The sequence below is a fragment of the Ciconia boyciana genome, chromosome 18 (genome assembly GCF_034638445.1).
Source record: "Ciconia boyciana chromosome 18, ASM3463844v1, whole genome shotgun sequence".
Classification (NCBI taxonomy): domain Eukaryota; kingdom Metazoa; phylum Chordata; class Aves; order Ciconiiformes; family Ciconiidae; genus Ciconia; species Ciconia boyciana.
In genome coordinates, this window is record NC_132951.1 from 4,022,741 (window position 1) to 4,039,822 (window position 17,082).

At 47.1% G+C, this 17,082-nt stretch overlaps 1 protein-coding gene across 2 annotated transcripts in view; it reads right to left on the reverse strand.

Moving 5' to 3' along the window:
* COL5A1 (collagen type V alpha 1 chain) overlaps positions 1-17,082 on the reverse strand; it is a 162,812-nt gene that overhangs the window by 44,671 nt on the left and 101,059 nt on the right. For both annotated transcript variants that reach the window (XM_072882942.1, XM_072882941.1), the window contains exons 18-27: positions 15,117-15,170; positions 14,136-14,189; positions 12,025-12,069; positions 9,119-9,172; positions 7,871-7,915; positions 7,188-7,241; positions 6,522-6,566; positions 5,250-5,303; positions 2,834-2,878; positions 1,197-1,250 (exon numbers count right to left, since the gene is read on the reverse strand). In XM_072882942.1, the coding sequence (XP_072739043.1) occupies positions 1,197-1,250; positions 2,834-2,878; positions 5,250-5,303; positions 6,522-6,566; positions 7,188-7,241; positions 7,871-7,915; positions 9,119-9,172; positions 12,025-12,069; positions 14,136-14,189; positions 15,117-15,170 (504 nt within the window). The remainder of the gene's footprint in view (positions 1-1,196; positions 1,251-2,833; positions 2,879-5,249; positions 5,304-6,521; positions 6,567-7,187; positions 7,242-7,870; positions 7,916-9,118; positions 9,173-12,024; positions 12,070-14,135; positions 14,190-15,116; positions 15,171-17,082) is intronic.

The following is a 17,082-nucleotide window of genomic DNA, read 5'->3' on the forward strand; positions in this document are numbered from 1 at the left end:
AACTCTTACAATAAAAGACAGAAGCTTTCTTTTTTAAGGAACAGCATTTTGCTTGGGGTATTCTAAATTTTTTCTTCCCTTTAGCATGTCAAGAAAAAGTATAATTAAAAGTACATCAAAATTTGCGCAGCAGGACAGGGTTCTGGTAAGCGAGGCAAGATCTGAAAGTTATTTATAGCTGCAAACCCAATGAGACACATTTTTTTCCAAACTGGAGGCTTGCGCAGTTAATAGAACGCTGCTTGTAGGAAGCAAAACCTTGTCTGTACGCACTGGGGGTTTGGTGCATGACACACTTTCTCTAGATCATTCTAATGTGGAACAGTTCCACTTTAGTGGTAAACACAACAGCTAACCATTTCCTAATGGACCACTACGTCTCAATCTGCAACCTTGCAAGAAACGAGATGAAAGCTTACTTTGGCTAAATACATCCCGCTTAAATTTTGAAGGCAGAACAGCAAATGGGTTTCTGCTATTGCAAAAATATACAAGGGGGTTTAAGAAGGCTTAACGTCACCTATAGTCAGTCCCCAGGCTGTGTTTATATCTGCTAGCACACATCCCTGCAGATTCATTGGACCTTTGGGATGCAGGATGTATCTGCACCTAAACTAATACATTCTGATGGGCATAATAGCCAGAGCTGAACGGGGAAAAAAAATACCCACCGCCTTCTTATCAGCATGCAAGCGCTGCAGGCAGCAGGAGCGAAGAAAGAGCTGGAATTCAGTCTAGTGAAAAAGCACGTTGCCGAGACGCACAAGCTTCATCTAACAAGGTTTTGGATCAGGAGCATGAAAAGCTTGCTTTGTTTTAGTAATAGGCTATTTGGTTTTATTAACAAGCCTTGTTAAAGTTTTCACATTCTGGCTGAGATTTACTTTGGTTGTAAACTGGAAACGATTGAAATGGGACTGAGCCGTGATCATGAAGAATTAAAAGAGAAATCTCTCCAAAGCGCTGGATGATGCTAGGAGGGGTTATTGGAGTGCAGGGGACTTGTAATCCTCGTGGCCTGAGAGAAGACGCTGGACCAAGGCTCGCTCAAGCGGTAAATACAGTTGGTCACTGAGGTGGCCCTAAGTGCCCTGGTAGGGCATCTGTGCCCACTGGCAGTGTCCACCTCCAGCACAAGCTGGAGAACTCAAGTTGAAGAAGCAACGCCACGGACACCGTTTCTGCATCCTCCTTACCTTGACTCCGCGTGGTCCTGGATAACCAATGGGGCCCTGAGGACCCGGTGGACCCTGGGGTGAAAAAAAATGCAAACAAGAAAAACACATCAAAAATCAACACAAAGGTGCAGCAGTAAGGAGAGCGTGTGGAAAACAAATATCCCAGCCGTCTGGCTGCTTCAGACTGGGTGGAAATGGCAGCGGCCATGAGAAAATAGCTCAAAATAGCACAGAGCTACAAGAACATCACCTCGAGCAGGTGCACTGGGCTGAGCCCACGGCAAAGATCCGTATGCTAGGAAAGGAGGATGAGAAGGGTCAGGATAGCAGCAACTTGTTAGAAAGGGGATTTATACATCAGGTTGACAGTTTGTGGTTTGGATTAAAGAAAGGAACAAGATCTCTGCTGAGAGAGGAAGAACATGTTCTGCTGCCTCCCCTCTTCCAAACCATCCTGGTTTTGCAGTAACGCAGCAGAGCTTGTGATGATGATGATCACAGAAGGGAGTTATTGCCTGAGGCACAAGCCTCAGGGTGATGTCCTTTGGCCTCAGCTGTGGGGGAGAGGAGATGCTCACAAAGCTCCTTTCTGGCACCAAAAGCTGCAAATTCTCAGGGACACCATGAGCTGTGCTAGACATGGTGCCTGACACACGCCCTGCAAAAACTCTCCTTCCCACCCTCGCTGCCACGCTGTCTCATACCTGCAAATAAATCAAGTGCTTTATTGAACCCAGTTGGCTTTTATTTTGCTCAATTCCCTAACTAAACAAATACCTTTCCACTTCTCCCAGCCTGAGACGGACAATTTTTTCCAGCCTGACAGCCAGACGGAGCCGACAGGTCCACCAGCATCCCAGACCTCGCACGAGTGTCAGCTGGAGGAGACCTGCAGCACCAGCGCCGCTCCGAGATCACCTCCCTGGCGTTTGCTAAATGTTTCCCAGCCCTGGGAGCGCCGGCACAACTGCTTATTGGCTTCTCATATTCTGCAGAGGCCAATGTTTGAATTTTCAGCCTCATGTGATGCCAGCCGGACAAACAGCTGCGGCCGCGGGTTGTGCTCCGCGCAGCACCCGAGCAAGGCTCAAGCGGATGTCCATCCAGCCGGACTGCGCCCTAATCAAAGACTTTTGGCAAATGTGATGTTTTTCAACTGAACAGCGGGAATGCAGATGGTAAATCTCCCGGACAGACGGATGACTGTATAATTCAAGGACTCCAGCCTCCAGCAATATTCTCAAAGATATTGTTAAAGAGGGACTTTGAGAGGGAGGGGAAGAAAAAAGACGACCAGGAATACAAAAAGAATTATTTTCTGCATTCCCTGTGCCACGAAGGATATTGATTTGCGTCTGATTAAGAGAAGGCTTCCCTTCACAGTTTCAGTTTTCACGTCCACTCGGCTACAGAGCGCTGCTTGCCAGGAAAGCTGGAAGGAGCTGAGAAAAGACCAGCCCAAGCACCAGAAGAGACTCCCAAGCAGAAGAAAGCTGGGCCCAGCTTTCAAATATCAACAGAGTTTGCTTCTTGCCACCTCCACTGACCCACATCCCCTGGCTGCCTGGCCATCCCCAGAGCCCCATGGAGATCTGTCTCCATCCAGCTACCGCGACCTTGCCCTTAGCAGTGATGAAGGTCTTGTTGACACCTACCTGACTCCCCTTCTCTCCAGGAGGACCTTCCTTGCCAGGATGACCCTATTAATAAAAGAGACAAAGAGAAGAGGGAAATGGGTTTAGTGCACATCTAAGGCTTCAGAAGCCAACAAGCTCGCTCAGGCAGCTATGATTTATTTGTAGGAGAACAGTTGCTCTCCAGGAAGCTCTTACCGATACAGCTAGCCTCCCTCAAGCCAACTTGCAAGAGTAAGCTTCCCCCAAAAGGAAGAGAGCAGCATTTGGGTCCTTAGTGGTATTTTACCTGGTTATTTATACTTTTACATTTCACCACCTTTCAGCAGAGAAGCACAAACCATTTTGCAATATTCTTCACATATTAGAACACCTCAGTGAGTTCAGCAGCAAGCAGCATATAAATTTTGCAGATAGGAAAACAGATAAAATTAACCCCGTGTGTTAGCAAACTTGTGAAGGTCACGAGATGCCCAGACTAGTCGGAGCCCCTCATTAATTTCCTAATTCCTGGAGTCCATTACAAGATCTCATGACAAATGCTCAGCAACCTGCATCCCTGCTAGACGGCAGCTGGCTGGATGCGGGCCAGCATTCCTCTTGGGATTTGATGCTGAATAACTCCACATCCAAGAGTTTCCAACACGTTCTCATTCACAGCCTTTAGAAGCCTTTTGCTGGGGTTGCAGTGAGTAGAAAACAAAAGTGTGAATTGCCTCAGATATACCTTGGAGGATTAGAGAGAAACGGGGGAAAGCCATTAAAGTAGTTTTTAGTGTGGATTTCCCTACTGTCGGAACCAAAATGGAGCCAGGATGGAAGATGACTTTTTGGTTGGCAATGTCTGTACAGAAGCAATAAGGCCCCGCAAAGGCACTCATTGCACACCCAGGGACCTTTTATTTTATAAAGATGATGAAAGCACATCCAGCTGCTCTAAAGCCACTAAGACCTTCTGCACTCAACGGTTCCTTTACTTATGAACTCTCCTCTAAATACACAAATGACTTTCTACCAATATAACAAGGAAAATCATAAGAGTATTTTCCATCATCAGTCTTCAGAACCGGAATGTCAGACAAGCCAGGTTTCATAAAACAAGCTGGTTTAATAAAGAAACAAAATGACAGCTGCCATTTTTACACCAACAAAATGTAGGAGAAAATGCAATCTGAATTTTTCCTGTGAGTTTAAATGGCACCAGGAGCATCAGTGCACAAAGGCGGTCGTATAACCGTGCTTGCCTTCAGCTCCTGGTATCTCTCTGCACCCCAGGGGAGGCAAAACAGAAGTGCAGCAAGAATTCAAAAGCCTTTGTCCACTCTGCACTAAATCATCACCATTTTCAAAATGCCTATCTCCATTACTGCTACTAAGATAAAAAATTGATGAGCAACTTAGTTGGCTTTTGCAGTGAGATACGTCAGGCCCTCGGGGATTTTCAGATATCTTCCAAGACCAATTTCTATAAAGAGAACATGGGCAGGTTTTTGTCCTTCGAAAGAGCAACCCATACGCTTACAAACCCACAAACTGTCTACAAACTACAGGGCTACCTGTGGCAAAGGACCTGGGTCCATGACACACGTGCTCAGCTTGCAGGTCTTATACAGCCTTCAGTCTGCATAAAAATAGACCTGGTGTCTTCTCCAGCTGAACTTCCCTGGAGGCTGCTGTAGGAATTTCACATCGAAAGCTACAGCCTTAGAGATGTTCTGGGCTTTGCTTTAGCTGCTCTGTTGACTCAGCTAACAGCTGTACGAATGTTTGAAATGCCCTCCGTAGGAATGATAATCCCAGGGTGGGAAATGTAATTTTTTTTTGCCATGCTCTGCATTTGCATTAGTGGAATGTAACTATTTTACATTTGTCACTCGCAAAACCAGGTGCCTCTGAGGTGTGTAAAAATGAGATCAGGTTTAAAGGCTAGAGATTTTTAAGACCAATTTCCAGAGCAAGGAGCAAATTATGTTTAAAGTAGGATTAGGAGGAAGCTGCAAGAATACAACAGTGACATGCAATTTCAACCTGTTCTTATCACCGTTCTGCAGCAGCGCCCAGCGGCCCGAGCGAGATGAGGACCACCCCGTGCTAGTGCTGCGGTACGCATAACCACGCACACACAGGAGACCGTCCCTATCCCGGTGAGCTGCTAACCTACATGAAACAGAGAGGAGAAACAGAAGGAGGGGAAAGAGAGGCCCAAAGAGATGGTGAGAAGTACCTAGTGCTGTGCTGCGAGGCCGAGCAAAGCTTGGAGCAGGGACAGGGCTTCTCAGACTCAGACACTTCAACCCAGCCGAAACACGGGCAGGGTGAGCCTGACCTTGCAGGCTCACATGCTTCACATGCCCGTGGTGCACCCCAGGGTGGATGGGTGCAGGATCAGGCCCCACAGCCCTGGTGCCAAGCAGAGACCCCGGAGAGGATGACTTACCGGCGGACCATCTGCACCAGGCATGCCAGGAAGACCGGGTTTGCCCAGCGGCCCCTAAAAACAAGCAGAAAATCAACAGCTGCAATGGTCAGAGTCTCCAGAGCATCGGAGGATGGGGCTTTTCAGCCACATTTCTTGCTTTTCCTAGCTATGAAAGGCTGCAGAGAGGTGAGCCTGTTGGAAAAGCTGCCGTGACTTGTAGGGAGTCTGCTCATTTCTGTGGGCAGAGTCGTTCCAGCATCCTGGGATGCTGCAGTGTTAGTGCCGGCACCTCACACATACAGACATGATATAGCAACGAGAGCTCAACAGGAGATGCCAGGGCACGAGGCATCAAGCTGCTGTCTTGCCAAAAGGGCACGATGCTGTGCCGGAGGATACCAAACTATGGGGCTCACTGCACCGAGAAATGCCCATTCTTTGGTGACAAATGGCAAAGCGATTAACTGGCAAAGGAACAGCGGAGCTGCCCCAACTGACTGTGCTTGCTGCTTTAACACCCTTCAATGATTACCTTTTTAATTAAGCAACCCCCTGATTTCTCACACCACTGAGGAGTGCCACTGCTGTTGCGAGCGTGTGACTCAGCACTGAAACCCGAGAGCCCTTTATCTGGCAGAACTGCAAATGTGCTCCTTTCACAGGAGAATTATTGATAATTTGAGTCCACCCCATGCTGCCAACACAAGCAGGGAATTCTCCTGGTGCATGCGCTGGGATGCACGCTGTGTCCCTACTCAATGGGGGCTGAGCAAACACCCGGAGAATTACTGCTCTGTAGGCAAAACTGTTCCCCCTTGTTTAAATCCTGATGGTCCCAGGGCTGCCTGGGGGGAACCGAGGCCAGCGCCGACCCCACGTCAACAGCAGTGGAAAATCAGAGAGAGATGGAGCAGGCGGGGAGCGGGGAGGAGGCAGAGGGACGGGATCTCGGCTGAGCGAGCCAAATCCACCGGCTCTTCCCATTACCATCCCGCTCAGACTTCCAGGCATTTAGCCCACAGAAAGAGACAATTTTCAGTCCTCTCCTAATGTTTTACCATAGGCTGCCTTCAAAATGTTTCTCTTACGATGGGAAATGAATGCAAATACTATGAATTAGAGGTAAACCATGCTTTCTTGTCTCTCTTCTGTCTGGAATGAGGTGCATTAGACTTTCATAGACACGGCTGCAAACAGATGTTGCATATGGGGCAAAGGAGCAGCTAAAGTAGCAAATGCATATTAATGGCAACAGTTGTCTTAAGTCAGAGCTGCAGTATTTAAACGTACTTTCTCTCCTGGGGGACCGATTGCGCCTTGTGGACCTGGAAGACCCTGTGAAAAGAAAAAAACTAGGGTCATTAAAGAACAAGTTATTCCTTCCAAATGCATTTTGGCAGTGCCTCAGCTGAGCATCATTCTGGTGCCTGCGACGGCTGGGGATTTCCCCAGCTCCATTCATTCTCAAAATGTCTTGCAAGACACGATAAAATTTCATTTTTGCATGGCATGCCTCCTCTGGAGAGCTGCACCGCTCCTCCGTGTGCAGCCAGGCTCATCCCCAGGATGGAAACAGAGACCCTCTGAGGAGCAAGACTTGCTGAGAGCCGTAGAGAAGGCTGACAGCAAGGCTTGGACATCTGTATTACCCATCTGGCTCCAGAGCAACTGGACCGTGGGATGCTAAAAATTAGACACGAGCCACAAGATGTGGCTCGGCCGAAGAGACTGCTTGGACCTTGGTTGGGCTTTGCACCACAGCAGTAAAAGCCAGGTGAGAACCAGGGGGATCTGAAACTGGGAGCATTTTCAGGAAGATTTTGGGCCGGCAATGCATCGTCAAGCCAGTTCCCAGCAAATTCCCTTATTGCTGGTCCTGTCTCTGGCAGGGGAGCGAAGCTTGTTCAAAATTATCATTCCTTTTTCCTACCCATGGAAAAGGAGTTTTCCTCTTACCTGAGCACCCGGGTTACCCTGCTGTCCTGGGGGACCCGGCTCACCTTGCGGACCCTGCAAGGAGACAAGGGCAGAGCTGAAGGCAGGAAAGGTGAGAGCGGAGCCGGTGCTTCCTCGGGCACCGCGGCTCCTGCCCCCTGCCCAGCCCCGCATCCTCTTGCAGCATCTTGACACCCTCTCTAACCCGCTGCCGGTAACCGAGAGCTCTGGGAAAGAGAAACAGCTTCTCTCCGCGGTGGGATAGGGAGAGGTGAAGTTATTTCAGGGCACACTCACTTCTCTGCATGGACATGCAGCCCAAATGAGCTGAGCAGGGCTTTGACAGAACCTGGCTTTGCATTGGCTCTTCTGCAGGGAGTCCATTTTGGCCGATTCGTACCAAGTATGAGGCACATAAAGTATTTTTTTCCCCTCAGTTCAATTACTATATTTTGATATTCATTAGAACAACACACATCTCGATGAAAATGTTTGATCTTTCATGGGGAAATAATGTGTAATTCCATCAGAAATTACAATAAATTAACATCCATTTGCTGTAGGAAGATACTCTCTGTGGTTTTCATGGGCTCTGATAGGAATCTAGACCAGGCTAAAAAGCAATTAGCAAATCTAATTTAACAGAGTACATTTTACTCTATATAATATCTGAACTGTCGGTGAAATTTGCAGTAAAAACTTACCACATTCCCCTTGGGACCTGTTTGTCCATCCATACCAGCCACACCCTGAGAAAGGATTTAAAAAACAGCACTAAGAAAATATCTCATTATTTTGCAGCGCAAAAGCAGAGAAATTGCCATAAAAATAACACAACATGAGGAGGCCCTTTGGACCGCATGGAAAGGGAACAATTTTCTAAAGGTGTTTGGTAAAGCAGCCAATTCCACAAATCCAGTTTACGCTTTAAAAAGCCATTTCAGTGTTTTCCCCACTGGTTTAACCTGCCTGCGAGGCAGAATCAGCGCCAGGTCGAGCAAATCCTGGCTAAGTACCGCAGCCGATCACCTCTGACAGCGAGCAGGCATGGAGTAGCAGATGAAAAGGAACAACCGGACAAAAGACCTCGCTCAGGACGCGAATGCATCGTTCAACAAGGCAGCGGGTGAAGGCAACGGGGCTGCGCCGCCTCGTGCCAAAACAAAAGGCAACCGGGGTCAAACACTCCCTGAGCATCTTCATTAAGGGGGTAAACATGGTACATGGTCATCTGGAGACGTCCTGGTGGGGGTTCCCCTGCCATCGTTTTGCTCTGGTGGGGCAACTTATCTGGGTGTAACGGCACGCTCGTGCAATATGAGACAGCTTCGGAGCAGATCCTGAACCCTCATTAAATTTCAGCAGGACTAGGAGCTCAGAGTGAAGATGTCCTCACGTCCCAGGGTCTCACAAAGCTCACCATTAAATGCTGACCCCTTTAGCTCTAGCAGCAGCCTGGGTTTTGGTTTTTAAGTTCTGGGACTTCAGCGAGCTGCAGTGATTTACGTAGAGAGCACCTGCATCAGCACTTCCAGCAGCGCACGACAGATAAGGTGACTGTCTCCCAAATAAAAAATGGCTTGCTCTTTCCTTGGCTTGTGCCCGAAATATGAACAAACTGCTTTAAAGTCTCACTAGCCCTCAGGCAAAAGTTAATAGCAAAGCCACTGCGTTAATAACTCCCATTCTTCCCTTTCAGCCTGAGCGAGGCATTAATATTTACTCAGGTGGGACAAATCTTGAGCTGCCATAAATGGACGTGACGCCACTGAAAATGGGGGAGAATACGGACTTTGAGCTATAACTTTTTTTTGAATACCACTTCTTTTCATTGCACAGATGTATAAAATTATGCAGCTGTATTATCCGCTTGAACGACTAATGGGGACAGGGTATTTTGCCCAGAAAGCTCAGCTGACTGCCTGAGGAGGGCAGCAGCCCTAGGAACTCACCGGTGGCCCTGGGGGTCCCGGCGGCCCCTTTGGTCCCAGCAGTCCTCGGGGTCCCTGTTGGGGGAAAAAATAGGGTTAGTGTTTCCAGTCCCCTGCCCCGTGCCGCCGTGAGCACGGATCGGGGTGAGCTTGTGCACGGCTGAGCATCACTCTGCCCAGGGAAGCGTCGGGGCTGGTGCGGCAATGACCTTGCTGGTTTTGCAGTAACAGCAGCTTTCTCGATTTACAAACCGGTAAGAGAAATCCTGTGTGCACACATCCTTGAATTATAAAGATAAATAATACAGGCACAGACATTTATTCTTTGGATTGGAAGAAGGCTCACTTAAACCAACTTTTTTTTTATTAATTTAATCATATTCCTGGATTACCCTGTAATGCACACAATGATGCAAAACACTTTGCAGCCAAGCCATTCTAGCTGGGGAGTATTATGAAGAATGACCTGATACCACTAATAGATCATTAGGGTTAGCATTTCAAAATCTCTCCAGATTCAATTTTTATCATTGACAAACTATACAATTCAGCAAGTCTGGAAAAGGTTTTCAGCCTGCAGCATAAATGTACATTTTCAAAGGCATTTGGTTCTTAAACCTTAACCAGGCAGGACTCCTGGTATCACGATGTTTTCTTTCCATTTCTAGCTTTCGCACCAGATTTAACCTCGCATCATCTTCAGGGAAATCGGTAGGATTGGAGCATCACATTGAATAAGCAGAGACATGGCAGGAGAATTGTATTCATTCAATAGGAAGCCGGGCAAATCACACCCTGGCACCTCCTCTGCCTTGAGCCTTTAGGTGGGTCTGTAGTGAAAGGAAAGGGATGGGGTTTTGTGTGCACCCAGCTGCAGATCTGAAAGCTCACCTTTTAAACGCAGGCCCTTTCTTAAATTAGGACCGTAGGGGGACGCTGGGTATTTAACAAGGATGGTGCTTCTTCACTGTCACGGAGGGAAATCGTTTTTGACTGGTGGGCAGTTTTATCTGTCTACCCAAATATTATATGTCCCTTTTTATGATGCAGAGAGGACAGAGGAATTAAAATGAAATGTTACAGGATAAAATAGGAGACATTAAGGAAGCGTCTGATCTTGGAGGCTGCGGGGATTTTGATCCTGCAAAAAACACAGTTTGCAGCACAAACTGGATGCATCGACCGGGTGGTGTGTCCCAACCGCCGGAGACCTTCAGGGGCCAAAGCTCTGCATGCTGAGCCCCGCAGAGCACTCTGCTTGTATCAACTGGTGATGGGAATTGGAAAGAAACGGAGCAGGATGAAGAGAAAGAAAATTTGAAGTCCCACCAGTAGTTTCAGTTACCATTACATTTGGTAAGACGCTCTTTTGGCTCAGGGCAAATGAAGAGGCAAACATGCAGATTTAGCTTGTATATATTTATGACAAAAAGTTTCCTGTAATGCAATTTAAACCTTTACTCTGGCCACCACAGATATTTTTACTCCTGTTGCTAAAATAAAAAATAAACTTCCCTGCATGCATTATCATCATTTAAGTTCCTCTTGTTACTGTGTTACCTGAGCACATAAACGCTTTTAAGAAGTTAATAACCTATAAGTTATTGCTTAGACATGTGCTAAGGAGATAGCTGAGTTGATTAATCTTTCCCAGAAGTTAATCAGACATCTCATCTATAATTTAGTTCCAGGGAGTCCGTAAATGCCAGCCCTTCCCTTTCTCACATGAAGTGTGTCCAACAGTTCTCATCAATTACTCTCAGGCCACCACGCTGGGCCTTAGAACAACAAAATAAGACATTTTGAAAGCAAAGCCAATGGTACACGATAGGTAGTTAATGTTCTTTTCATAACAAAGGAAATACATTTTGGATGAAATAAGCAGCCAACAACTGTACTACACACAAAAATCTACAGACAGCCAGAAACAGAGTTTACCATTGCCAATAAAGTAAAAAATGCTCAGTATTGGGGAAAAAATGCTTTCAGAGTCTCAAATTGAAAACCCAACTGTTTCTTTTCAGTGGGATATTCCCTGAAAGCATTTCTTTGAGTTGGTCAAGAGATTTTTGTCCAACAACACTAGCATCTCCTTTTAACCTTATTGACACTAGGAACTCCCTCCTTTGCTAGCCCTGGTTCAGCTGCTCCGGTGTTAGCAGCATGTGGAGGCCCAAACATTGACAAACTCTGCAGATTTATGAAGTTTTGTGCACTGTGAAAAGAATATTGACCCCACTGAAGTCAGGGCTAAAAGTCCCCTTGAGCACACTCCTGCCAGGATTTCATCCTGAGATTTAAAAGGGGTCACTCACGCTGCACAACACGGAGCGTGCGGGCAAGGGAGCTGCATGGCTAATTGCTGCCATTACCCGGGCAAGAGCAGACAAAACCGTTCCTCACTGGAGTTTGCTATGAACATGCACAAAAACTGTATTTCCCATACGTTTACCATGCGTAATTTCTACCCCAGCCTACTTACCTGAGTCCGAAATAACACATCAGGAAGGATACATGCAGGAAAGGTATGAGAGCAGTCTAAGCTAAGCTTTACATTTACAATTACTTTTTTTTCAAAGACTAGCCAGTGACCAAACAAAATCAATGAGAATTTTGCTTGTTTAAAAAAAAAAAACACAAAAAACCCACAAAAAACCCAATCAAACAAAAAAAACCAGAAAGCATCTCCTCTTCTTGGTAGACATCTCAGTGAAAAAAAGCAAAGCAGAGTTGTTACAGCAAAGATAACTCTTCTCAACCATTCACATGGATCTTCAAGCAAGAGAAGCTCAGTCCCTGCAGGGCCTCAGGGCTCTTGCCTAGCACCAGAAGAGCTGCCCACAGGACCCCTAAAAACACCGTTCTCATATCGAGACCTTGACCAAAGCAGTGCTGCTGTACATCAAGCCAAAGGAAGGGATACTCACAGGTTCTCCAGGTAGACCTCTGGGTCCAACTTCTCCATCATCTCCCTGCTCAGCAGCAAAGGCACGGAGAGAAGCAGCAAAAGAGACGGAACAAACCAGTTATATTTCAGTCACATCACAGGTGTTTCATTCTTGTTAAATAATAATCACACAGAAAACCAGCTTCCCTGGAGTAATAAAAGGGTAGCCATGCATAAGGAAGACCTTGTAAGCCTAGAGACTAATACTGCGTGTGCAGAATTTACCGAGGTTTAATCCCAGCCGGCAACTAAGCACCACACAGCTGCTCGCTCACTGCCCCATCCAGCAGCACGGGGGGGAAGAGAATTGGAAGGGTAAAAGTGAGAAAACTCATGGTTTGAGATAAGAATAGTTTAATAATGGAAATAAAATTAATAATAATAATAATAATAATAATAATAATAATAATAATAATAATAAAAAAATTGTAATGAAAAGGAAAATAACAGAGAAATAAAACGCAAGAAAGACAAGCGATGCAAATGAAAACAATTGCTCACCACCAACCGACTGATGCCCAGCCAGCCCCGAGCAGCAGCCCCCTGGCCAACCTTCCCCCTAGATTTATTGCTGAGCATGAGGCCATATGGTGTGGAATGTCCCTGTGGTCAGCTGGGGTCAGCTGTGCCAGCCGTGTCCCCTCCCAACTTCTTGTGTCCCCCCCAGCCTACTCGCTGGTGGGGTGGGGTGAGAGGCAGAAAAGGCCTTGACTGTGTGTAAGCACTGCTCAGCAATAACCAAAAAATCCCTGTGTTATCAACACTGTTCCCAGCACAAATCCAAAATACAGCCCCAGACGAGCTACCATGAAGAAAATTAACTCTACCCCAGCCAAAACCAGCACAATTAAAAATGCTGTAAGGATACTTCATGTCAATGTTTATACAGATGGATTTTGCTAATAGACAAGATATCGTAGAAACAATTCAGGGCATGCGAGTCAGTAACTGCAAGATTTAGTACCCAACTGAATGGGAAGCCAGCACGGGAGCGCTGCCCTGGGAACGTGATTTAGCCAAATTAGCCCACGGGCTCCTCAGATAAACCAGAGGCAGCAAAGGGGTAATTGCTCACCCCTCCACTCCCATCTCCTGCTGATGCCCCACCGATCCCCCAGGAGTATTAGACGGTGCTTCCCCCGAGTTGCTTTTAAATCACTTAAAACCTGAGGCTTTGTCTTAGGAAATCAATCCCAGCAGCCAGTCCTTGTAAACCCTCCTCTTCTGCTGATAAAATTCATGCTCCTCTTCCCAGATATGCCCTCCGAGCTTCTCTCCCCACACACCTCGAATGGTTTCTTTTTCTCTTTAGGATTAAAGTTCTCCAGACACTCATTCTTCCCCCACAAGACACAGGTTTGGTCTTTTCAACTTCAAAGCACTTTACAGCCCCAACTAATTAATCCTCACAACCTCGTGGTGAGGAAGGTGTTATTATCTGTGCTTTACAGAGGAAAGAAATAGCCAAAGGTGGAAAGAAAACATCGTGGAAGGGGATTAGAGCCTGGGAAATCCATACTCGCTCCTCCGATTAAACCACACGCTCCTCACAGCCACAGATTCAAGCATTTTCAATCTCTCCTCTTAAACCAGCCCTTCTAGACCTGTAATCACTTAGTCTGAGCTTTGCTAAAGGCCTTCAACTATTGACTAAACAGTGTGGAAGGAGATGTGAACAATTTAATCTTTGATTCCCACATCTGTCTGGAATTTCTGTTCCCCAAGTCCTGCTGCAATTTGCTGGATCTTAGAAAATCAGAAGCGATAGTTTGCACACCTAGAGGATGAACGTTTTTCTTGTGTTATTTTTTTTTTTCTTTTAACAAAACCTGAGTTTTCTGACCATATTGTTAAAAACAAATTCTTCTTTTCACTTTTACTCCCACCCCCTTGGCTCTGCTTCCCTCTCGCCATGGCCACCCGCAGCATCCCCAGGACACACGGACGGGCTGCTGCCGCTGCCGGCAGGCAGCAGATGACATGCCGGTGCTGGCTGCTCTTGCCACGTCTCGGGCTGATATCGCATCTGCTTCTTGTTTACAGGAGCTAGTTATGAATTCAAAGGCCTGCCGAATCCAGAGATAGACTTACCCTCTCCCCATCCTCTCCGGGTGCCCCTGGGGGTCCGTGGGGGCCTGGCTCACCCTATAAAGAAACAACAGAAAAGCTTTAGAGAAGGCAGAGACACTCTGGCAATAGAAGACATTGGGTAACATTGAGAAACCAAGCAACAGGCTTGACTTTTCTGTCTGCACCATGTGCTGAAGGTACTCATACCCTCACGGTCCCTGTCTCCCTGTGCTCTCTGAAGCAGCAGCCCTTCTCTGCCTGCTCAGGGCCACGCGTGGGCTCCAGCACCGACAGACGAACGTCCTCCAGGGGCTAGAGCTCACGGGATTTACTGGTGCCACTTCAGCAGGGGCCTGGGAACCAAGTAGGCGCTGTAGCTCCTTCAGGAGAGGAACTCGGGCTCTGCACGCAGTTATTGCTTTACCCAAGGCATGCTATTCCATTTCTGGCTGATTAAGCGTCTCTCTCAGGCACCGTCTTCCCTTTTCTGTGTAGCTTGTAATCACGATGCAATCTCCGCTGTTCAAACACTCTCTTGCTTTATAAAGCAATGGCTGCACTCTCGAGGGAGGGGAGGCACGAACAGCCTGACAAAATAACCAGCTTCCTACATTTTCTCCCCATTGTTTAGTTATAAAGCAAAGAGAAGAATCCTATTATAATTTTTGGCAATTTCCATCCATAACTGCACTGTCTAAAAGCAGGTTTTGCTTCTTGCTTTATTTTTTAGTCTGCATCTTATTAAGGCATTTTTTTTTCCACCTTTCCAATTTCAAGCAGTCCCAGAAGGATCCTGCAGCTTCCCAGGATGTGAATGCCGTGCCTGGGAGGGATGCTGCGGCATCCCGCACGCTCTTACGGGACACTCTCATCCTCTCCTAATCGCACCACTGTGGCTTGTCCCCAGCAATAGCTGCCCTCCTCCCAGCACCTCCCAGCCACCTCCTCCTGCCAAGGCTTCATCACAGACCGTGGCCAGAAGACAAGTAGAAGATAACTTACTCGATTTCCCTTCTCACCAGGCAAACCAGCCAAGCCATCAAACCCTCGGTCACCCTAAAAGAAAAACCAGTTTAGTACACTTTTCCACCTGCTGTTGAGTATCTTTCCAATTTGTTTCCTTTCTGTGTCAAGGAGGGATCGATTTTCTCCCTCAGACATTCAGCTTTCACCTCCCATCAGACCAGTAACGATTTCAAAGTTAGAGATTAAAAAAAGAAAAAACCTCAAAGTCATTTTACCTCCCTCTCTCTTCCCCCAGCACCTACAGTTTTAAATGGTTTTCCATGTGGATTTCAGAGCTTCTCTGGGTGACTTCTCCATGATCTGAAGCATCTCCCTTCTGGACAGGTTCTTCTAGTCCAATTATTTATTTATTTTTAATTCCATGGAATTACAAACAACAATCCACTGGTGAGCAAACTGGACACTGGTATTCTCACGCCTGCCAACAGGTCCCCAAACACCACCCTGCGCTTTACTGCAATCCATCCCATCCATCCTTTTAACCCTTCTGGACACTCCAAGGAAATAAATACATATACAAATAAATTCTGGAAACTGTCTTAATGAAGTCAAGGTCAGAAGACAGATCTGTTTTGACCTAAAAAGGAATGTCATCAGCTGGTAAATTTGGTGACTTCACATGGATGCTTAAGGTATTGCAAAAGGGGCATCTCCATGGTACCCTGCAAAGAGCAGCCTGCTCTGCCTGACCCCAGCCTGAGCAGGCACAAAGCCAGCTGTGAGACCGGGGACGTATAGGGGATATATAGCCCCAAACTACTGATACTGGGAAGGCAAACCAAGGCAAGGATGGCTCCCAGCATACCTCTCTTCTTACACATGTCCAGTAGCTCCTGCTACTGCCTACTGCTGTAAACGCACCTCTGGCCAAAGAGGGCTTTGGGCATCCTTCTGGGGAGCGTGATGCCAAGCCTAAAATAACGAGCTGTGCTAAAAGACCGTGTGTGTTCATTTGTGCTTGGTACTGTGTTGAGAAAGTCATGCAACCTCACGCTGGCAGAGCGCAGGCAGCGCTTGCCAACATCTGCCTGCAAATGACCACGTGAACGTCCCCTAAGTGTGCTCCTCACGTCCCCTGCCCAGGTCCGTGGATGCTCCCAAAGGAAATGGGCAACGCTGAGGAATTCAAGTGTGAGGAAGAAAAAGTAAAACCCCATTACTCCTAGAGCAGGCAGGCAGCAGGAGCTTGCCTTCCCGCAGCTTTCCCCCGTGCCCACGCAGGTCCTCCGGGTTGGTATGTGGAAAGCTCATGGTGAACCATGGCAAGCCGCAGTAGGGTTTCTCTCCAAACTTGTGCCCTGTTCTAGTCTCCTGTGTTCTGGGGGGAAAAGGGGACAGGAATGCACAGAGACAGCCTTTTCCTGAAAGCCTCAACTCTTTCGAAAAGACAGAAGACACAGGGGCGTTTGCAAATTGCTGGTGACACCACCTCCTAATGCCCAGGGCAGAAGGCAGCGAGCACCACCCGGTAGATAGAAAAGTCCCTTTTTCTCTGTAAAGAGATGAAGCCATTTGTATTTTCACATACTAATGGTATGCAAAAATAGTACCAGCTCCTCCCTTCCACAAATCCTTTACCTATTAGCAAGGAAAGTCGATTACACCTGAGCAGATCGAAGGACAGCTCGGGCTGGCCAAGGCGCACCCAGGGTAACCAACAGCTCTTTCCTTTGGCAGGTCCTAGAGCATCGCTCTGTCTCTGCTCACAGCAAATTTCCTTCTCCCTTCCAGCGCTGCTCATTGTTCTGTTTTCCCTTCTTCCCTGGCATGCACTCCTTTGAGGGCAGTCGACACTCATTAAAGCACTTTACTGGGTAAATGATTTGCAGTCTCCTGTCTCTGTATCAAAACCCCCCATCTATTCCAGCCTTAAGTATCTACATAATAAAGTACTTAAACCTTCTAATACATGATTCCCTGAGCAAACTTTCTCTGCATTCAA